Source organism: Tympanuchus pallidicinctus, unplaced genomic scaffold, assembly GCF_026119805.1.
Source record: "Tympanuchus pallidicinctus isolate F22 unplaced genomic scaffold, pur_lepc_1.0 scaffold3, whole genome shotgun sequence".
NCBI classification, from domain to species: domain Eukaryota; kingdom Metazoa; phylum Chordata; class Aves; order Galliformes; family Phasianidae; genus Tympanuchus; species Tympanuchus pallidicinctus.
The window spans coordinates 75,699,861-75,722,854 of record NW_026294747.1 but is presented as its reverse complement, the minus strand read 5'-3'; the positions used below and the strand labels follow the sequence as shown (position 1 = coordinate 75,722,854).

The 22,994-nt window shown below is 40.7% G+C and overlaps 1 protein-coding gene across 29 annotated transcripts in view; it reads left to right on the top strand.

The window, feature by feature from the left end:
* KIAA1217 (KIAA1217 ortholog) overlaps window positions 1-22,994 on the top strand; it is a 342,938-nt gene that overhangs the window by 297,545 nt on the left and 22,399 nt on the right. For 24 of the 29 annotated variants that reach the window (XR_008209409.1, XM_052695270.1, XM_052695291.1 and 21 more), the window contains 4 exons: window positions 4,518-4,622; window positions 5,050-5,102; window positions 12,727-12,887; window positions 18,728-18,903. Coding sequence is in view for 28 of the 29 variants with exons in the window: in XM_052695270.1 (XP_052551230.1) it covers window positions 4,518-4,622; window positions 5,050-5,102; window positions 12,727-12,887; window positions 18,728-18,903 (495 nt within the window). In the remaining variant the exon portion in view is untranslated. The remainder of the gene's footprint in view (window positions 1-4,517; window positions 4,623-5,049; window positions 5,103-12,726; window positions 12,888-18,727; window positions 18,904-22,994) is intronic. The other 5 variants (XM_052695267.1, XM_052695272.1, XM_052695292.1 and 2 more) reach the window with 1 other exon arrangement.

The window sequence follows — 22,994 nt, the reverse complement described above, 5'->3', positions numbered from 1 at the left end:
TGTTTGTTACATTAAAGTGTGAGTAGCCACTATCACGCATCAGGAAAAAATGTTCATAATCTGTAAAGCCATGGGCAGTGAGAGACAGGAAAGGTGGACTTCTGAGATACGCTCTCTCAGACAGGGCTGTACCCACTCACAAAGTCAGGCAGTAATTGAATTGCTTTCTAGGACTGCAAATAACCACAGAAATGTGTGCTTACTGCACCAGTACAGATCTGTGACCTAGTGTTTGCAGTCTGTAAGCTCGCATATGTCTTTGGAGTTGAAACAATAGAACTTTTCCAGAGGTCCGTGATTACCAGTCAAAAAAGACAGGTGAGCAGCACAGATGGAGGAAAGGTAAACTGCACTTTGACTTCCTTCTGTTGGGGGAAACTGTCTGGAGGGAAAGAGATACAGGCTCTTGGAATTATCAAATAGTATCAAAGCTGGCAGCACTTCATAGCTTACCTTTTCACTTTAACTTAAAGCTGCAAGAAAGTTTGAATTTAACCTTGTTCTTGTGAAATATTCACCTGTGGATTATTTTGCCCTTGGAAAGAGAGCAGAATAGGGAAGAGCTCCATTGTTCTCTGCCTCACATCTTTCCTGGAGTTCACTGTTTCAAGCAGAGTTTGAGGACTGCCATTTCCACTTGTTACTAGAGAAGCCATTGGCAAAGACAACCTACTCCTGTTCCTTCTTCCTTTCAGTGAAAAGAGAAATGTTCATCTCATAGAGTGATGTAGAAAGAAATGTATTTTTCCTTGTCTCTGACCTTCTTTTTATTACTGCGTATACTTCACTTGCTGCAAAGTATGAATATGTAGTCACTGGAAATCATTCTCCAGGATAGTCTGCTAATTAGTTTGTGGTGTCAGACTTGGTATTTGAGTATGTCTGTTATGTTTGATCACTGCACTGCCTAGGGTAGAACAGGAACATGAACTAACAGTTGCACAGCCCAATTCTAGTTTGTGTCTATACAAAGTATCTTCCCAGTGTTGTGAATAATAAAAATGCCCTCAGGAAAGGGAAGAAACATGTAAGTCATGCTTAAATAGCAGCACAATGAGAAGTGGATACCAATTTAACAATATGCTGTGCCCTGCTTGAGATTACTTCCAGTTAGCTGCTGTAGGTGGAATGACATGAAAACTCAGTGAGGCTGTAGTGAAGAAGGCAAGTGATGAAACCTGATGTCTCAGTTCTAAGAGCCCTTGTACAGGCAAGGGTTTGCATTGCTTCTGCTGAATTTGGAGAGTGAGATGCTGAGGCAGGGCTTGATTGCCTGGGCGTAGCTAAGCCCATGAAACAGGCTGCTGGGAGGAGGAGGGCTGGTGAGGCACTTGTGCCTGCTTTGCTGGCAGAAGTCTGTGTGTGAAAAGTCAAAGCCAAGTCTGACTAAGAGGCCAGCTAGGGCTGAGCATCACTTCTGACCTTGCCCCCTCCTTTTCTGCTGCACCATGCCCGGCTCTCCCAGCATTCACTGGAAAACAATGTGAAACAATGCCCTTTAGTGCTCAGGCTGATAAAACAGCACATTCTTTCCTAAGTGCTGTAGAAGTGACCCTCCCTTCTCTTCCTGGGTGGTGGAGAGATTCAGATTTGTCTGGGAAATTAATTTGGGAACTGAGCTGTACTTCTTCCTTCTCGTACTCCCAGAACTGGCAAAGAAGCACCAGCGAAGAGTGTTTTTCTGCCTGCCACTCTCACCTGATGCTCCGCATCCTGTCCTGTCCTGTCCATGGGGACCTAGGCCTACCCCATCCACAGGGAGCCCAGCCTGCATCAGCCACTGGGACCCCAGCCTCCCCATGCACAGATGGCCCTGTCCTACTCCATCTATGAGGACCCTGGCCCACTCCATTCATGGGGACTCTGGCCTGCACAGTGCAGGAAGGGATGGCAGTGGTAGGCTGCACTCCCCACATTCTCTCTCCTGGACCACAGCAGGAAGAAAAGAATATAATCTTGAGAGCCAAAAAATGTCAGTCACCACAGTGCCAGCATCCCATAGCACAGGCAGAGATGAAGACTCCTGCCAGAAAAGCTGAGGTGGCTGTGGAGCCATCACTGCTCCTCCATGTCCACACAGCAGTTGGCAGAACCAGTCCACTGGCCCTCCAGCCACCTCAGCCCAGCATGGCCATGCCACCTGGCTGGTGCAGCCCCTCCTTGCCCCTTCCTCCCACTGCCTTCAATCAGACCACCAGGTCTTCAAAAAACACTTCATTTTATTTAATGCCTGAAAGGCTCCTTCTTTAAGACACTTGTTTTGGAAATGTTTGGTGCTAATGGCTATAATGAGCCTGGGTACTGTGATGAAATGATTATGGGAAAAATCCTGCTGTGTATTTAAGGGAGCAGCTCCAGAGCACGTGTAGATTCTTCACATTCTTAATGCTTTTACCATATGAAAAGTAATGTACTCTGTGCAATTGATTGCAGTGTTTCATTCGTTTTTCATCAACTCCTATCTCTGGAACATCCCTCTCCCTCTTAACAACATATTTTCCTAGATTTCATGGCAAAGGACAAGATCAGCTTTGTGTTGCCATAATCTTATTTGAAGCAGAAAATTGTTTCCAGATTATCCAATGTGGGGTGGAAAAAACATTTATAAATTGGTAAAGCAGATAGACTTCCAATTGCGTTTAGTTCCAGGAAGGGTTTGTGATAATTATCTGAGAAAAAAAAATGTTTTTGTTATTAAGTGTCAAAAATGCTGCATTAAAATTTGTTAGAATATATTTATCCCAGGTTTTTTTGTACTTGTTTCTGTTCCAAAGGTTACTGTACCTGAACCAGTTTCTTATTTTAAAACTTTTAACAGTGGAAATTCTGCAACGTATTTTTTGGTTTGAAGGGAATTAGGTCGATTCACTAGTCTTCTCACCACCGCTCAAAATACCTTTCAGCATGAAGACAGAAAAGTAAGGAGCGCACATTGTATTCAATCGCAGTAAGAACATTTCTGCTAGCTGGGGATGGACTGAGCATGCTCTTGGTCCCTCCTGTGTCTGTTAGCATCTCATTAGTTGCTTTGCTGTCCTGTTTTCTGAACATTGGGCGTTTTGGAGTGTCTTCCAGCTATGATATGTGTGTTGTCCCAGAAAACCTCTATTTCATTCATGGAGTGTGAATGAAATAATTAGTGTGGATACCCTGGCTGGCTTATGAGTTGAACTGGTTTCTCACTCTGTGCCATTTCAGCTTGCCTTTGTATCAATACCTACATTTGAGTTTAAATGGCCCTATCAGTTGGCATTACTGCTTTGGCCACAAGCTGCAAACGATGTGAGTGGGGTGGCACTGCTGCTCCTGTGTGCCCAGGAGACCACAGTAGTGATGAATGATCCCTGTGGCACGCTGTATCTGAGGCTAAGCGTGCCATCTCTACCATGTGGTCTGCCTCTGTCCTGTCTTCTTCCATGAGCCATCGCTGCTTGACTTGCTTTCTGAGAAGTGTTGTTCTCAGCCGTCTTCCAAAATCACTGTCAGTGATTCCTTTTGTGTGCTTCTGTAGTCACATAAGTGCTAGCACAAAGGAATACATTTTCAAAAGGTCCTGTCTGATATCCCATGCTCATGTGTTTCTGCATTGTGATGTTGCCGTTGATGTACTGGCATGAGAAAGTAGGTACCTGTGTGAGCAGAAGGCTGTTATGGAGCCTACAAGGAAGTCACCAGGTACCTGACCAGTGTATGCATCCATGTAAATGGTATGCAAAGATGAAGACATGAGTGTTAGCCTTCTTATCCAGAAAATGTTGTTGTTGCTTAGTGGAATTTGGTAAGTTACAGAAAACACTGGCCATACTTCTTACAGTTCTTCTTCCTCTTTTTTTCTTCTGGTTTTTAGGAATTTCTCTGGAAGTGGGTGTGAAAACAAACCTGCTTTGCTATCACTGTGCTGCACAGCCTGTGTTCAGTGTGCTGTGCCTGATCTGTCACACTTCTGTCCTTTGCAGAGCAGTCAGTTGTGATGTCAGGTGCAAAGGATTTGGGCTGGGAAGTTGTCAGCTCAAGCGGATTAAATGCTTCACAGATAAAATACTGCTTTGGCAAAATTAAAAATAGTAACAAGTAGTCTAAAGATTTAATCCAGAAATCTTACACACAAACAAAATTATTGGCCCAATAGAGGTTAAAAAAAAAAAAAAAAAAAAAGTAATAATAATTAAAAAATGTAATGCTGAAAAAAATATTTTTCACTAATTCCAAGAGGCATTATTGATTATTTTAGGTGCCTTTTTTGTGCAATTGCTAGAAGTTTATTATCTGGGTTGTTTTTTTTTTGTTTGTTTGTTTGTTTTTAAACTATGCAGATGTCTCTTTTATTGTCTGTTAAATGCAAAAGCTGTCCAACCCAAGATGTGGTAAGCTGCTACCAAGGTATATGCAAACTGATAGCCGTGAGCCTTTGCACAACTCTGTAGTGTCTTTCAGTTCCTATGGTAATCATTCACCTAGAAAAACAAGTCTGAAAGCAAATATATCTGGCTTTAACAAACGGTTCTCTTGTCTTTCAGAGAGAGGATACAAGCCATGGAGAAACAGATTGCCAGTTTAACTGGTCTTGTTCAGTCTGCGCTTTTAAAAGGGCCAAATACAAGTAATAGCAAAGATGCTTCTAGGTAAAAAAAGAATTCATTAAATCTGTTTCTCTCTAATGATTTCAGTAATCAATCAACAAAAGTAGTATTTGAATGTAATAGTAAGAAAACGCTGAATCTTTTAAAGTATCTTTGCCATCCCCATGAGAATGCTAGGCAGAGAGGAAGAATATGCCAAAGAATAAATAGATATTACTGCATTACTCTTCTTTGTGTTAAAAAAGAATTAATGTAGGTACATCTCTGTGCTTTCTACTGTTTATATACCATTCCTTGCTTAACTTGTCTTAAAACTCATTGAAAAGAAAAAAAACAACCGTTCACAAGCTACTGGTGATTTAGATTAAAAATGTGTATGCAAAACAAGGCCATTTAATTTACTGATGAAAAGCCTCACCAGTTTTATTATTAGTAAGTTAAATTTATAATTTTTCTTTTTATTGCTCAGTGAGAAGATGATGTTGAAAATTGTGTCCAACAAAAGCAGCGCTGATGCTACAGGTAAGATAATTCCTTTTTACTTTACAAATTATTCTAGCATATGAATAGCCCTAGCTTTACTAGCATCCCAGCTTATAGAAATGTCAACTTTACTTACATTCTGTTAGCTGCTCTGACAGATGCAAAGTTAAAGTTTAGGCTATGGAAGTCAATCACATCTTTGTTCAGAGATGAATTTTTCGACAGTTTGAGCTGGAATGAAAGTCACACCTGCAGTGAATGGTTTAAAAAAGATACAGGCTTTTTGTATATGGCGATTTTTCTAGTGATTAATCTCATCTATAATATACATCTGTCACTGACCCCAGATGTATCTAAATCAGTGTAGAAAGCTAAGCTTTTATTTCCTATTTTTGACACCTGAACTTTAAGGTTATTTTACCAGTAGGATTGTATGTGTGTGATGTCACTGAGGAATTCAGCAGTGAGCTAGATAGTACTTTCCCTAATGGAGCCACATTGATCTGTTACTAATTATTAGCGTGCTCCTAAATTGTTCTGAGCAAGTCGATTATGGCGAAGCCTACAATATCTGGTCTTAATTTAGCTTCCCACTCGAGAGCTGCTAAGTGTTTAAACGGTGGAGTTAATGCTGTTGTGAAAGAAGATCTCCATGTGACTGGAGCTCTTTGTGTTTGGGCTGCTGCTCTTGATGTCTGCAGGGTGTGTGTGTGTGTGTTTATATGACTCCTCTTCATCCTTTGTCATGCACTGAATGCAAATAAAGGCAGTTCCCTACTTCCTGATAAGGCTGTTCCCACAGGGTGGTCTGTGCTGCAGCAGGTAGCAAACCACACGCATTTACTAGCAAATCTGTTACGCACTAAACTAGCCTTTCTGCTGGAGCTGTTAATTCAAGTTCAGGATTCCTGTTTATCTGGAATTGCAGTATGTCTTTCTAACCAACAGAAGTCAAACCAGACCTGGAAACTATCAAGCAAATGTAAGAGAGTGCAAGGTAATGTCCTGGAGCTGGAGCTTTGCTCCCAAGCCATTCTCTGGCCTGGTTCCAACTCTTCCCTTCTGGTTGGCTCCTGACTGGGGAGAGCAATACTTGAGGCTGTGAAGAAATAAGCTGTAATTTATCAGTTTGAGGCAACTTATTGAAAATTCCTTCATTTTTTAAAACAGCTGCAAAATGCTCTTAGCCTTTTCTCTTCTTCCTTGTCATTAATCACTGCAAATTTATAGTATTTCCTACTTGCATAGGCCACATATCATGCAAATAACCTATACAACAATCAGAATATGCAGATACACTGCACTGGGGTGGATGTTCCGATCTAAGTGAGCACTGCTTTTATTAGGAATTTAGCCCAGGTGGCCTCCAAAGGTTCACTTTCTACCTTCTCCTTTTCATGTGTTCATATGTGAATGAATTGCTCAGAAAGAAGTGGGAAATTAAATGATATTCATTGGAAGGACTACACCACGGAAAGCAAGGGTGGAGATTCTTTGGCCTGTAGATCATATCCAGTCCAACAGAATAGCATGGTTCATCTGACTAGCAGCCAGTTTATGCTGTCATTCCCAAAGAGCCTTCACTCCTTTGTTGTGTAACTGGAAGTGTGTGCTTGAAATGGCAAAATTACATATAATAAATAGATGTCCTAGCATGGGAAGCAGGAGTGACCAGTTTAATTTACTGTCAAAACATGAGATCAGCATCTGCCAGGTGCTGACAGAAACACTGACTCTGTCATACGGCCATGCCCATTCCCATCATCTAAGTAAGGATGCTACCATTTCGCAACCAGACAGTTGAATCTAGATTATTGTGCCTTCCAACCCAAGACATATAATTCTGTGCTTTCAGTTTAATAGATACCATTCTGATCACTCGGGAAGATAGAGAAAGGGCAGTGGGTCTGGACACGTAGCCATGCAAGGATCCAGCACCACAGAGTATCATTGTAACTCCAGCATCTGTGTCCTAAACCCTGCCCTTCCATTATGACACAGCCACAGAAAAAATCAGAAAATTAAACTGTAGTGTGGAAAGGGAAACAAGGTGTGCTCACCATGCTAACTGCTTGGGCATTGTCAGCCCTATCAGCTAATACTGAGGACTGCTATCCTAAATAATAGAATATTCTGCATTTGTACCTGCTTTCAAAATTACGTATAACAAGAGACAGTAAGTCAGACACAGGCAACCTGTCAAAATATACAGAATGTTTCTCCTTTAAGTAAATATGCTTGGGTTTAAAAGGACCTGAAGCATACTTTTGCAGGCTCCTTTTTTGTTCTGCAATTCACTCCAATCCTTATTAGCCATTAGACAGTTGACTTCAACAATTCCAGTTGACAGCTGCATACTGAGATACCAGTTTTAGCAATTTCAAAGGCTATTTGCCAGAAAAAGTGGTATAAAATGTTGATTGAGCAGTCCTTTCTAGAGCAGTGGTAAGCAGAAATGTGAATTACTTCCCATCCTGAACAATAAAACATCTGTGCAGGATAAAATTGGTTCATCGATGTTGAACCAACATTGTATTTCATAGTATGTGTTCCAGTGATGGGAGACATGCATGCAAAAATAGCGAACTAGCTCATTTTGGGAAGGGAAACAAACCAAAATTTGTAAATCTTAGATACTTCTGTGTATCTAGATTGTGAATGCTACGTTTGGTATTTCATATATATTACACTGTTGTATTTAATGTGTTCTTGCTTTGCTAGTCTTTAGCCGCATTCTTTACCCTCAGATATTAGAGCTTAAACAAATTTTACCTATTTTCCACTAGGATAAATGGGCCTGTAATAAAAACTGTCTGCTTTTCTTATGTTTTATTGCTTTAGGCTCAATTTTTTCACAATAGGTGAGTTCAAAGAGCAGTAGACTTCCACATTCTAGCTGTGTCTCTCCTGTTCATGTTTGGATAAATCTCATGACTGAATCCTTACAGCTTTTCTCAGTTCTTCAAAGGTGAATGGCAATCAAGGCATTCTTCATTTAGGAACAGCTCAGTAGCATGTGACCCAAAAAACCAAGCCTTACTAAAAAGATTGTAAGATTACTAACAAATATTCTAGGAAATGCTCACCCACTCTCTTTTCTGCCATATTTTGTTCACTGAGTAGTAAGAAAGATAGATTAAATGCTGCATTAACTGTTTAAATTTATATCAGTTATATCTTGGATTGGAAAACAAAAATGAACAAAACCAGTTGTTCTTTGCCATTTGCTACCCTGTTGGAAGAACAGGAAGGAGATTTCAGTACTTCCTGAAAAGGGTTCAGGAGCCTTTCTTTCTCAGCTAGCACTGCCAGTACAAATCAAGAGAAGGAGATGGAACAGAGAGAAGTATTACCCATGTAGTGCCCATATTTGATTCCTCACTATTTGTGACCTGTGCTTGTCAGAGAATTTCTTCTCTTGTGCATATCTATTTGCATTTTTCATATGCACAACCCTTCTTGTAATGATCTGTGAATTTAAAAAATTGTCCATATGTGGTTGCTTATCTCACATTCAAAGGTAATCATGCCAGTTCTTGAATGCAGTCAGCATATCCAGGTATATCATGATCCTGAATTCATTCTGAATCAGCAAGATAAAGTGGTACACAGATATCTGTAGAACAGTTTGTTCTTTTGAGGTTGCTTTGGTGTCTGACCATAACATCTTGATAATGATGAAGTTGCAACCTCAATGTTGCATTTGTCTGTTTGTTCAGTGGATTCTAACCGGATGATAAGAGGACTGAGTAACTGTCACATGGCTCCCCAAATGATCACAGTCACAGAATGGCCAGGGTTGGAAGGGACATCGAGGATCATGAATCTTCAACCCCCCTGCCTCATGCAGGGCCATCAACCTGCACATTTAATACTAGACCAGGCTGCCCAGGGCCCCATCCAGTCTGGCCTTGAACACCTCCAGGGACGGGGCATCCACGACCTCTCTGGGCAGCCTGTTCCAGCACCTCTGTAAAGAACTTCCCCCTGACATCCAACCTAAATCTTCCCTCCCTCAACTTAAAACCATTTCCCCTTGTCCTGCTGTTATCAACCCTTTCAAAGAGTTGATTCCCCTTCTGTTTCTAAGCTCCCTTTAGGTATTGAAAGGCTGCAATGAGATCACCCCACAAACTTCTTTTCTCCAGCCTGAACGAGCCCAGCTCCCTCAGCCTTTCTTCGTTGGGGAGGTGCTCCAGTCCTCTGATCATCTTCGTGGCTCTGCTCTGGATCCTCTCCAACAGCTCCCTGTCCTTCCTGTACTGGGGGCTCCAGACCTGGACGCAGTGCTCCAGATGGGGCCTCACAAGAGCAGAGTAGAGGGGGACAATCACCTCCCTGTCCCTGCTGGCCACCCCTCTTCTGATGGAGCCCAGGATACCATTTGCTTTCCGAGCCGCAAGGTCACAACTGCTGGCTCATGTTAAGTTTTTCATCCATCAGGACCCGCAGGTCCTTCTCTGCAGGGCTGCTCTCAAGGACCGCTCCTTCCAGCCTGTATGGATGCCTGGGATTCCTTTAGCCCAAGTGTAAAACTCTGCACTATGCCATGTTGAACCTCATCAGGTTCATCTGGGCCCACCTTTCTAGCCTGTGGAGGTCCCCCTGAATGGCATCCCTTCCTTCCACCGTGTCAACTGCACCACTCAGCTTGCTTAATTTGGGAAGAAACACTTCTTGATGTCTTCTGATGGCCTTTTTTCTAACCTGCTCTTAGCATTTTCAAGAGAAAAAGAAATTCTGGAAAATGGAAGAAGAGCAGTGTCAGCATGATGGCAAAGGTCAGATGTTGGGGACTGGCAGCTCTGTTCCTTGCTTTCCTTAGTCTGGGCAGATAGCACATCTTTCTCTTTCCTGCACCATAGTTCCTTGGTGCGTTCAGAATGGAGATAACTTGCAGCTTAGCTCATTGGCCTTTGTAAAATAAGTTAACATTTATGTTTTGTCCAGAGTACTAGGGAATTTGAGAGGATTTTTTTACTTCCAGCCTCCCTTACCTAGCTCCAACATGGGTTTATTTAAAGAGCTATGCAAGCCAATGCTGTTCCTTTCCCTTCAGCCCATCTGGCTGTACATCTAATCACAAAGCTACAGCCTGGGCCTACTTCCAAAAGAGAGCTATGCTCCCTAGACAAAGCAGTCCCTCATTCAGCCGTCCTTTTATTCCTTTTTGATGAAAATATGAATCTCAGAGAAAACAACCGCTGATCCTTACTCTGCTCCTGTGCCCTCTGGTTGTACGGATGTTTTTGTGTGTCAGTTCTTCAGGAGTCCCTTGTTGTGCTTTGTGGCCTCTGAGCACAGCGTGCAGCAGGGCTGTGGTGGTAGCTGAGGTGCATCATGACAAGAAGAGGTGGCTGGGGTAGCAAGGAGGGGAGATGGTTTGTAGGGAGTGGAATACATTTATTGTTTACAGAAGCAGATCACAGTCCATCTATACTAAAAGGAAAGCAGGCACCCCATGCTGTGAAAATATGTGAATTGACTGGGTTCCAACATGTGGGGAGAGACTGGAGGGGACTGATTCATTCCTTGGCTGCATAGCCGCAGGGTTGGGGGCTGAGCTTTTGGAGCTTTTTCTTGAGGCAAAGAATAGCAGAAAGGTAGCTGCGCTTTCAAAAATAGTTTGAATTTGTGGCTAGGGATCAGAACTCGTGGAGGCTTATCCACGTTTTTCAGACTCTCTGGTGATTTCTGTCTGTAGGGTTTATGAACTAAAAAGCCTTTTCTTTTAAAAGTGCAAAGCCAGTACATGTGGGAGGAAGATACATGCTTAAGTGTAGGAAAAAATGCAGTGTACGTGTAGACAGGTAAGTATTGGCATATATTAGATTGAAGCATTGAGTGGGTACAGAGTGGCAGTGAACAAGCAGTGCTTATTTCTTAAGGGCTGCTTTCTGTTAAGCAGCTCTTTGAAAGTCAAGAGAGCACTGAATCATAAGGAAGTATGGCAAAATGCAGAGCAATTTGCTCATCACTAACATGAAGAGTGCCATGGTTGAAGCACTGAGAAGGTCTGGCTGGAGCACATTTAGGTGGAGTATAGCATTACAAGGGCCAGCTTTTTGTTAAAGCACATCTTTGGAAACCATGGCGTGGCACCCCATATACAGCACGTGTGCAACCTGTCCTTTTTCTGACAAGATTTGCAAATGTAATTAAAGCAAGAAACATGATTCTTCTGACTTTCTGAAACCTGGTTTAAATTCCCTCCTTCAAAAATGCCTCTCCTCAGATGAATTTTGAGGTATCCACATGTTGGCAAAATAATAACAATATGTTGTTATGCTGAGCAGTACCCACCCGGGCACAGTTGGAGATTTTATTTGTTGATTACTAGAGATGAATGGAGGTGAGGCTGACCACTCTTGGTTCCATGCTCTTACTAGGCAGAAAAATGTGTCATGACCTTCTTTGCACTGAAAAGTTGCTTCTGACAGGCAAAGAAAAGCTCACAACACTACTTTTGGCTTGATTTTGCTGAATCTGGTAGAGTGTGTGTTTGTGGGAGTAAATTCTGACCAAGGTCCCTGTGCACAGTTGTTATTTATCAGCTATTTATCAGTTTTCTCAGATGTTTGGTTTTAATCATAGAGAAGGAAGAAGGTGCAAGGGGGATGATGACATGGCATAGAAGTTTGGGGAGCTGCAGCCATACTGTCATGTGAGCTTGAGAGACAAGATGACACTGTCGATCAGTGGCTGTGCAGTGCTGCATAGTGTTGGGCATAGAAAAAAGGAGTGAGTCCTACTATTAGTCTGTTATTTTGCCTCTTAGCAGTGGGGAGGAGAAGGGACACATTAGAAAGACAGTTTGAAGAATATGGAGCATTTAAGTGGGTATTACCAAAAGACAGTTGTAACATGACTTCTCGCTGATGAGCTGGTATTTAGCCTGTAAATAAAGCTTCTTCCCAGGTATTTGAGACTTAAAAGAACAAGCTTGATATTGATGCTGTGTAGAGGAACAGCATTACTTAATGAGGAAACTCTTGTGATGACTTGGCTTGCTTGTTATATGCTGTATTACCTTGTAAATGCAGTGCTGAATAAAAAACTGTCTAAGGGGGAGTAGTAGGCTGCAAATTGATTGGAGAGCAGTTCTCTACCATGCTATTATTTCATCCTTTTCTCTTGGTTTTATACCTTTGCTGTAGAAGACAGTTGATAGAAATAATGCAATCGTACTTTAAGCAGCAGAGCTATATAGAAACCTTTTCCCCATGCTTGGCAGTTTGAATCTCTTTCCAGTGATAATCAATCACAGTCCAGGACTCCTGCGAATTTGCATCAAGTTGCTCCAAAAAGGCTCCAGAGAAGACAGTCCCAAAGCTACTTGCAGCACCAATTGAATTTGCTGCTGTTCAGTATAATCTGCATTTACAGCTAATTTTCCTATCTCAACTGTTTGTGGTAGGAAGCAGTTTTGTCATAGTGCAATACTCTGATATGGTTGAGGTTCCAGCACAGATACATTCAGATATTTTATAGTCTCTCCTCAGCATTTTACTGAATGGTAAGATGCCAGTCCTCTCATTCACAGCTGTGATTTTCTTCTCTTGTCCCTCTGTGTGAATTGCATGTGGATTCAGTGTAGAGAGAAAAACCATGTTTGCACTTTCCCTGCTGGTGAGCTCAACTTCTTGCTGCTGCTTACTTGCAGGTGCTGCTAACTTATCTGGGGGGAAGAACACATTGGCAACAGTGGAGTCAGCTGTCATTCATCATCCTGCTGGAACCCCGTCTATGCAAGTCAACCTGCATGGTATGAAACGCAATGTGTCAGATCTACGACTGCAGCTGCATCATATGAAGCAGCTACAGGTATGATTAGGGAAAGTGGGTGTTCAGTACACACCTTTCTTTTTCTTTCTTACTCTCTCTCCCTTAGTACACATGTGATTTGAAGTAGAACTGTATAGAAAAGCAGAGTCCCAAGTAGCCCAGACACAAAAGCATTACTGCGCCAGTATGTGCTACTCGAATAATCCTAGAGGTATGAGAAGTAGCTGAGGGTAACTGTTGCTTCTCAGATACAGTGAAATAACTTGATTTCTAGCTTTGTTGAATGACACTAGACATTAAAGTGGCTATTACGTTATAATAATATTAAGTCTGTGATTACAATTTGGACTCTGCTATGCTATGTGCTGTATAAACATGTTGGAAGAGCCACGTTCCTGATCCATACTGTTTATAGTTGAGACAGCTTTTAAGTTTCTGAATAAACAACTTTGATGTAAGGAAACGCAAATGTAGCTGAGGATCAGTAGGTATGCATTAAGCCAGAGTTTGAGCCCTGTATTTACAGAATGCAGAATAATAACTAACTCAAGCAGCTAGGGGAAAGGATGATTTCAAAAGTTACTGCAGAGGTTTGTTGTGCCATACTTAAACTCACATTTTTGCCAGTACCTTCCTAACACACGTCAAGACTTGAGAACCTACAAGAAAAGATAATAACAACGAAGAGTTAACCAAAACTGTCTGTTGATATACATAGTCATGCTACCAACATAAATATGTGCTGCTCATCTCAGACACTGTGAAAACAAATGTATGCAGCTGTACCTTCGCTTAATTAGAAACTGAAAAACACTGTGCATTGTCTCAGAAGATGTAAGAAGAGCTAAAGCAATGTCTTACAAGACAAAGTGTACAATGAGGAAAACGTCAATACTCTGCCAGTCTTCCTTGTCGGAAAATGACATCACATGTTTGGTATTGTAGGGCTGCAGCTACTGATGTCCCTACTAGGGAGGTTTTGAATATAGGAATGGTTCTGTGTCCATCTCCTTTGATTTGCTGATGAATTTTAGAGCAGAATAATAATAATATGATATAATAACAATATGATTCAGAATGATTCATCAATTATGATTCCAATTTTTTAACAAAAAGAAATTGAGTTTGAACCGGCCATGGGGCAAGGGAGCATAAAGGTGAAACGAATAAACATCAGAATGAAGAAAATGTAACTGAGAGAGAAGGTCCTGTTGCAAGTTCCTATCTTCAATTTGCTGGTGATGAAGAGATGTTAGAAGGTGTTTGGGGCAAGCAGTTGAGTCAAGTAGGTGACCTCCACCTGTCACACAGCTCCCATGATTTTACTTTTTCAGTACAGCTGACTTCCTTGGGATCTCTACCCTTACACATTATATATGAGTGGACATTGTTGCTTATTTGTGCTTCAGGCTACTGCAACTCCTCTGCCCTTCCATAACTCACTGCCAAATGACCACCAGCTGCACTTGCTATTTGGCATTGCAAAATAGGATCGAGACTGCAAGTGTTGCACTGGTTGCAGTGAAAGTACTATTCTCATAGGGCCTACCTGCCAAGGAGGTGGCATTTCCCCAGCTGCAGCTTGTTTCCATGGCCCTGCCCAGGGCAGTATCCTTGCTTATGTACCTTGCTTTTGTTAGGATACGTTGGAGCAAAGAAACTTGAACTATCTGAGCAAATGATCACTGCCAATGAAGTCTAGAGTAGGGAACAAAAAGGGATAAATCCAAAGTGGTCTCATTAAATCCAGCTGACTTCCCTTATTTCTAAAATGATAGCAATTGTGGGTACCTTATGCCAAAAGTATGTGGGCAAATTTGTGATAGTTGGATGCAAGAGCTTGTAGCTTAAGGGAAGTTCGCGCATCTGACATAGAAATTACATTCATGAGACTGAGATTGTTTTTGTAATGTTCCTGAAATGGTGGAAGTATTTTGTACAAGAGTTCACAGCTTGTGAAGCAGCAAATGGAATAGTTAGTTTTAAACTAAAGAGTATTAAAATATCACACTTTGATGGAAAGAAAATTGTGCTCAATTTCTTCATAAAAGGGAAAAAGTATTTTTTTTGTTTTTTCCAAGTTACGTGCATATTGTCTTTGGCAGTACTTCGTATTTGTTTCTTTTGGGTTGTCAGTCAGTTTATTCCTGTTTGTGTGAAATTTTCATCCAGTGACAGTCTAAAAGAAACACTTACAAAGAACTGGAAAAGATGATTGCACAGGCACAAAAGTTGGCAGGATAGCTAAGAAGCAAGAACAGGACATAAAACTATATTTAATACTGTCTCTGGTTCAGTTTTGAATTGATGGTATCATTGCAAATTTTTATTCATGTGCTTTAAATAGAATCAGAGGGACACGTGATGGAAAGGACCCATCCATTCACATATGCTTTGTCTGTTATGGCAAAATCATCTTTAAAACATTTTCAGCAGGAACTGATCCAGATGAATGGATTCACACAGCAGTTAAGTGTGTATGTTAGCAGATGCAACCAACAGGTTTTGACTGCTTCACCCTATAGTTGGATTTTCACCAGAGATTCCTAAAGCAATGAAATTTGTATACAGCAGTTGTAAGATGTTAGATACCATCTTGCTAGTCCACTAGTATCTTCTTTAAGCACTCTGATTCTCAGAGATACTCAAGGAAGCCTAGTTTCATGATGATGAGATGTTTTCCTCATTGCCTGTGTTCTGTATGTACTTGTTGGAAAGACTGTGTCATGTAATGAGTGCAGTGGGGTAGTTCTGTACTCCTAGGTGATGACAGCCTTTAGTGGCAGGTTTGAAGCAAGCCTTTAGAGTATGTGTTCATGGTATATTATCATTAGCTTGTCTGTACTTTAAAATTTATGTCTGTTCCTACCGTTCTTTAATTGAAGACATTTGAAGGGGAAGCAGTTAGATCTGATTAAGATTCAGCTTTAGAAATGTGCATGCGTGCTTGCTTTTCCCTCAGTAAATGTATCACTTGCAGGGAAATGAGTGCTGCCAAAAGGATAGAAAATGTAATAATAATACTGTCATAAATGGTACATGATACTCAAATAATCTCACAAGTGTAGCTTCGAATTAGACATTCAATTATGTTTTGAACTGCATTATAGAATTGGTGAGACTAGATTTAATCTATGCATGGTTGCAAACTTTAGGAATTAGATAATAAGATTCTCAGAGACCCTGAGCTGCAGGAAGTCAGTCCCTGTTTGTGGATGTGCGCTGTGTGTCTGGGAGGTGGGTGGCCTAGAAGCCTCTCCCATCAGGACCTTGTATGCTCCTGCTGGAGAGGGCATCCCTGCTGTGTAATGAGAAGCAGGGCTATGAATTGATAGCTTGTTTTCCAGTTAGCTGTCTCATGAATAAGAATTTTTTTTAAGTGAACTAGGCTGGTTATCAGGTTATTTTCAATCCTGGAGTATTTGTGAGGAAACTAGGAGTCAAAATCAGTTCCAAACTGTGCAGGGAAATATGCTAACGTGGCCAGAGACTGCCTTGTCTTCCTTACCGACAGCTCTTTCCCTCTACTCCTGCTCCCTCTGCCTTTTGTTGCCCTTTGGCTGATCACTCTACCCTGCTTAAACCCCTGGTTACTGGTTTCCCTTGATTCCTTCTTTTCTCTACCTGCACCCATCTTTACCTCCCTCTCCTCATCTTCTGTCACTGTAAGCATGAAGAAACCTAGGTTTGTCAGAAGTAGGTAGGTGTTGGTTGAATTTTCATAGGAATGGCTGAAACATCTTTTTGACACAAAGATGAATCATTTCCCAAACTTCAAGAGCTCCCTCAAACCCTAAGTTTAGGAGGTCCTGAACATACTTGCTATTTGAAATATTGATGAGTTACATTTTTATTCCCTAATCTTGTTGTCAGAAATGGATGAACTTTTATAAAATGAATGAAACTTTCCCCTGCTACTCAGGAACTAGATAAATTGAAGTGACAAATGCCTTAGTTGTAAATGTCACTGTAATAAATATACAACCTCATAATGAACGTATTAAATAAGCATGTTTACTATTGCACACACCCACTCAAGCACACAGACCCCATTTTGGTATGCTGGGAATCACACAGCTGAGGAACATGGAGGTCTGAAATTCTATACACCTGAGGCTCAAGTTTGACTATGGAACTTCTTCTTGACCTCAGATAAGTTGTTTCACATTTCCGTGTCAGATTTCCCCACTTTTTAATGAGCTGTGAATAAACAGTATGGATGAAGCTTTACATGCTCATTCTCTCATTTATTAATTTATTTGTGTTTAATTCTTGAAAATATAACACAGTGAAAGTAATGTTTCTTTCAGATAGCTGTCCTGATCTCACTGTGATTTTAATATATTAAATCCGAACACTAATCCTGAGGTAAGGAAAAAGTGTACATGGTCTGTCTTCAAAAGAATCCTGTCTAGTACAAAGCAGCTAACAATGTTTATAAATCTGTACTGTTTCACATATTTTCCAGCCTCATTTTTTCCCCTTACTGCTTACGCTTATCTTAGGCTGAGTTTTGAGCTTACAACTCCTGCTTATCACAGCCCAGTCTCCTCTGAACACTCTCAGTGAAGTGTTACCCTCTGTCTCATCATAGTTGTGTCACTGGAGAAGGCAGTCAGGCATAATGACTGAAAAGTTCAGAGAAGAAAACTGAGTTTGCTCCTCTAATTCATGAACTGATTGGAAAGAACGATCTGACAGAGACTTTTGTTCCTCTGCTTCCCAGGAATTCTCTTAACTTCAGGAGAAGTCTTGCTGCCTTGTACTGCCTTGTATGTAACCCATTTTTGTGATTCTTCCTATTAAGCAGTATTTTTTCTTTTCATGTTTGCCTGTTGAGCTGAAATATCTAGAAGGCAGTTGTAGGATTGATGGCTAGCTTTAAAAATGGAATTTGGTATCCCAAGGTGTTTTTTAAAATCTTACAGAATGACATTGCTGCTAGGCTGACAGAGTTGTTTTGTTTGCCTGCATCCTGAAGTTGTGACTAGATGGAACCCTACTTACTGCTTTGTGCGAACTTGCGATTTACATAAAAGACTTAAGGACTTATAAAGAAGACTTAATTTGTGTGAGTGCTGAGTGTAGCTGCACTAGGGCTATCCACACAGTACAGTCTAGTTTGTTTTCTTAGTTTTGTTTTGTTCTGCAAACAATATCAGTTTAAAAAAATGTTCTAGATACTTAACATGAATGTAAGAGAGAATGAGAATGTAAGATGTAGATCTCTTGAGAAAGAAGTGTGAATGGCCAGCTTTCAGAAAATTGGCCTATTTTAAAAGGTTATTTTGGTGGCTGAGAGAGGTTTTTTATTTCACAGGTGAGTATGTCACCAAATTACACTGGATGATACAATCCTTTCTCTGCCACTTGAGAGTGAAATATTCTGTTCTGAGAATGACAATGCATTCCAGCTCCACCATCGATGTGTGTAGCTATCCAGTAGGCATACATATGTGGTACAATACATAAGCATAAGAGAGATGCACAAAGTGGAAGTCAGGCTTCCAGCATTCTGGTGAGGCGTGATTAATACTTGGTTCATGCTGGACTGAGCCTTATAAAGGGGATGCAGTCCCTACAGAAGTTACACTCTGAAGGTGATTTATTGAACCCAGCATCTTTTGTTCACCAGCTGACAACTAGAAGTTAGATAAGCACTTTAGAAGCTAAGTGAATGTGGGTTTTTCTCACCTCTACCATTTCCTCATGAAATAATGTCTATAGGTAAAGATGAAGAGGGAAAGAAGAAGGTAAAAAGTCACTCTAGCTGTAAAGCCGTGTTTATTCCAACCTATTTCTGAGTTCTGCAATGTATTCTGTTGCCAGGGATGTCAGTCAAGCAGGAGAAATTGAAGTTGATTTCTTTTGTGCAACAGCTGCAGAACCAGGAGATGCTGAGGGCAATGGTGAAGAAAGCAGAGCTGGAAATCAGTGGCAAAATGTTTGAAACGGTGAAGAGGCTTGAAGATCCTGTGCAGCGACAGCGCAACCTGGTGGAACAAGAAAGGCAGAAATACCTCAGCGAGGAAGAAAAGATCGTAAAGAAATTATGGTGGGTTGAGAAAACTCTTAGAATTTGTTGCATTTCACTGTTGTTTTTTGTTTTTGTTTTTGTCCAGAAGTATTCTTTTTCACCACTGTCTTCAACGAAACTGGGTCTATGCATGCTCTTTTAGCTATGTTTCCTTGTCTCATATTGTCTGTAGAACCAGGTCTGTTTTGTACAAATCACTGGTCCCTGAGTAGGAGTCTTGCTTAGCACAGCTCACTGGGCAAGTCCTACCAGCATGAAGAGTATCAACCACTTCAGAATTTACCTATAAGGAAACAGATGTCTGTAAGGAACAAGATCACCTGCATCTTCAGAAAGACTCCCCCTACCCTAGCTTTCCTCTTCTGCTTTACATATAGCATTTTAGGGAAACAGGGAAGAATTCTGTTAAGAACAAATGGATGCAAAAGAAGGTAATGATTAGCTTTCATAGCATGGCTGATGCAGGAAAGAGCCACCTAGTCTAACCCCTGTTTGAGCAGGGCCACTCAGAGCAAGGTGTCTAGGGCCACATCCAGTCAGTTTGGAAGCCCTCTAAGAAGGATGCTCCACCACCTCTCTGGTAAACCAGTGTTTGGTCACCCTCACTATAAAGAAGGGCTTCATTTTGTGCCCATCGCCCATTGCACTGGTACTAGCACCTTAGAAAGTAACTGAGCTGTTTTCTTTGTTCTCTCTTTTTAGTTATTTATACACACTGATAAAATCCCCTTGAGCCTTCTCTTCTGTTGGCTAAAATGTCCCAGTTCTCTAAGCCTTTTCTCATAAGAAAGACAGCTCAGTCCCTTCTTCATCTTTGTTGTCCTTTGTTGGGCTCTTCTCAGTATGTCCATGTCTGTCTTGTATTGAGTGGCCCAGAAATGGACACAGCACTCCAGGTAAAGTGTCACCAATGCTAAGTAGAGGGGAAGGATCACCATTGCTGACTGCTGGAAACACTTTGCTTAATGCAGCCAAAAATACCATGAGCCTTCTTTGCAGCAAGAGCATATTGCTGGCTCATAGAATCATTAAGGTTGGAAAAGGCCACTGTGATCACACTGTCCAACTATCAAGCCACTGCCACCATGCCTGCTAGACCACATCACTCAGTGTGAAATCTACCTTTTCCTTAACACCTCCAGAGAGCTTTTTCTGCCAGGCTACTCCAGCTGGATGACCCCAGCACATCCTGGTGCTAGACATTTTCTCTCCAGGTGCAATTCCAATTGTTAAATTTCTTGAGATTCTTCTTGTTGAGATTTCTTGAGCCTATCTAGGTTCCTCTGGATGGCAGCATGACCCTCTGACTTACCAGACACTCCTCACAGCTTTGTGCCATCTACAAACTTTCTGAGGCTACATTCAGCCCCATTATCCAGATCGTAAACAAACAGATTAAATAGAACTGGATGCCATTTTGATCTCCGGGGGTATACTGCTAGTTGCTAGCATCCAACTAGACATTGCTCCACTGATAACCACCCTCTTTCTGAGCTTCAAGTATGAAAGTCAGATTTCAATAGTAAATACTTCAGCTATTACATTTGGAAGGTAGGGAAAGGTCCTAAACAGGGTACTCAAGTTTAATTGCAATTAGCAGTGCCATTGTCTATCTGAGACTCACTCTTAGAGTAAAACTTACTCATTGGGATTTCCATATAGTAAACTGCAGTTAAAAATATGTGGGTTTTTTTTTTTTCTTTTTTTTTTTTTTCTTTTTCTATGTAAAGATTTTTTATAAGAATACCAAGACTGCAGGACTGGTTGAATCCATTTGTTTGCTTCAGTCCATGTTCAGAGCTGGGAGGCAAGATGAGGTTAAAATCAACGAACAGTTTAACTAGTTCTAATGCTCTCATTTGTAGAATACTATTTAAATAATTATTTCTCATAGTAGTTCACACTAGATGAATGGCTCCATAATGCCAAGAAGCTTTATAGTCTGCTTTCATTGGAAATGATAACTGGAGAGCCACAGGAGTACAGTTATTGACAGCTGAAGAAAGTAAATCTTTCTTTTGATCGGTGTTATGTCAGTTGAGTATGATCTGTAACAAAAATTGTGCATCTATAAAGACAAAGTAGAATGTTTCTGAGGGAATATATATTTTCTGTGAAGAAAAGTTGTGTGCGGCAGTAGTCCATGTTGGTATATGTAGCAGGTTTATAGTCTTAACATAGTGTTTCAGTCCCAAGAAACTCACCTGCTGTTCATCACTTCGTTCATCTCATTGCTTAGTTTCTAGATTGTTTGCTGTCTGTGGAAAAAAACCACAAACATTTGTGTGATAGTTGTTTATAGGATTGCCTCATAAAATGGATTCTTCGTGAGGTCAAGTGCAGTGTTGTTAGTAGTTACAGCTGCTCATTTAGGATACTGCTTTGATTGCAGTATGGCTTTTTATCAGTGTTTACAAAGTCTCCACTGCTTCTGTGCTACTTTAGCTCAGTTATCAAGGGGCAGCATCCTTGTGAAGTAAGTGCACATTGTGCTATGCCAATTTACTGTGCAGCTAAGCAACATTGAATGGGAAGGTATCATTCATTTGCTAATGTTACAGGAATGTGTCTTAACTCATTCATAAGATTTAAATGTTAGCTTAATCTTTTTGGAGATGTGTTGGAAACAAATATAAAATCATACATTTGTTTTTCTTTATGCCCAGTGAAATTTCTTCATCATGTATTTGCAGGCTTGCAGAATCAGTGCTCAGAAAGAAAAGCACATCTGATAACAATGCTTGAAGTTCAACAGTTGTTGCCCTCTTGACCTTTTCTGCATCATAGATCTAAATCAGTTGACTGAGTTCATGCAAGATAGAGCATAAGGACTCAGGCAATACGTGCAAAAGTGTATTTGATGTTCTACAAGCTCCATCTAAAGAAATAAAGGGAATGTTCTTTTTGTCTCTTAAATCTCAGCTTAAAAACTTTTCTTCTGCAAGCCTGAAGATTATCACTGGAAAATTAAAATTAAAAAATATTGCTGGTTTCATGTTGTAAACAGCACAGATGTCAATATACACCTCAGTACAAGTTTTCTGTTGAGCAGCTCTACATAAAACATACAGAATTGTGTCCATGTGTGTCAGTTGTAGCAGGATTACAGTTCAGAGATATATAATGAAAACCAGGGTAACCAAGGAACACTGTTAAACATACAGTTTGTACCCACTTGTAACAGGGAAATATATACTCAGAATTAACTGAACAAGTTTTTACTATCCAGTCTTTTCAGCCAACATTAGAAATGTCATATATTATTCTTTCTGGGTTGCAGATGCTAGCCTTAAAATTGATCAGACCAAGGGCAAATTGTGACATTGTGACATATTGCCCAATAAAGTATTTCTGTGGTAAGGAACACGTTACAGTTATTAGTGGTTTATTATGTTGTAGGTTATTATAAGCACTTTAATAGACAGGTTGTTACAAGCAGAGTATTTACATTATATCCATCTCTGATGTGCCTGATAGATTTTGATTATAAGTTTGGATTTCCTTGTAAGAATAGCCATACTCAGAGAGCCAGTAGTAGCAAATGCTTAAGTAGTGTAAGAACAACACTGAGCAACGTGCTCAGAGTGCATCTCCTTCATTTCAGTGACTTTGTAGCTCAGAGATTTTTCAAATGAGATGGCACCTTCATATCTAAATCTCTGTGCATTGTTTACCTTTCATGAAAGTATGCATTTTTATAAATTTATGTGCATTTTGCTGTGTATATTTTTCAAGTTGGAGGAATACTGTAATGAACCTCTTTCACTTTTTAAAATCTCTTATGTGTCAATCAATCCTCAAACTCTTAAATTATGCAAGGCAGAATATTCACTAATTCTAGTCATAATGTTGGAGATTCCCCACTCCTTTTCTGCGATCATGGCTTTTCCAGCCTGAAAAGTCCTGGTCTAGTTAGTAGAAGTTAGTAGAAGTTAGTAGAAGCTATTCTGTACATTTCATCATTCTCTTTTCTTTTCTGTAGCCTTTCTAACTCTGCTGTACATTCGTGAGATGGGGTTGGGGAAAGAGGAAAGCCCTGCTGCAGTTGTACGAATGCGGCTGCAGGAGGACTTCATGCAGTGACATGGGGATTGTCTCCCTGCTCTGGT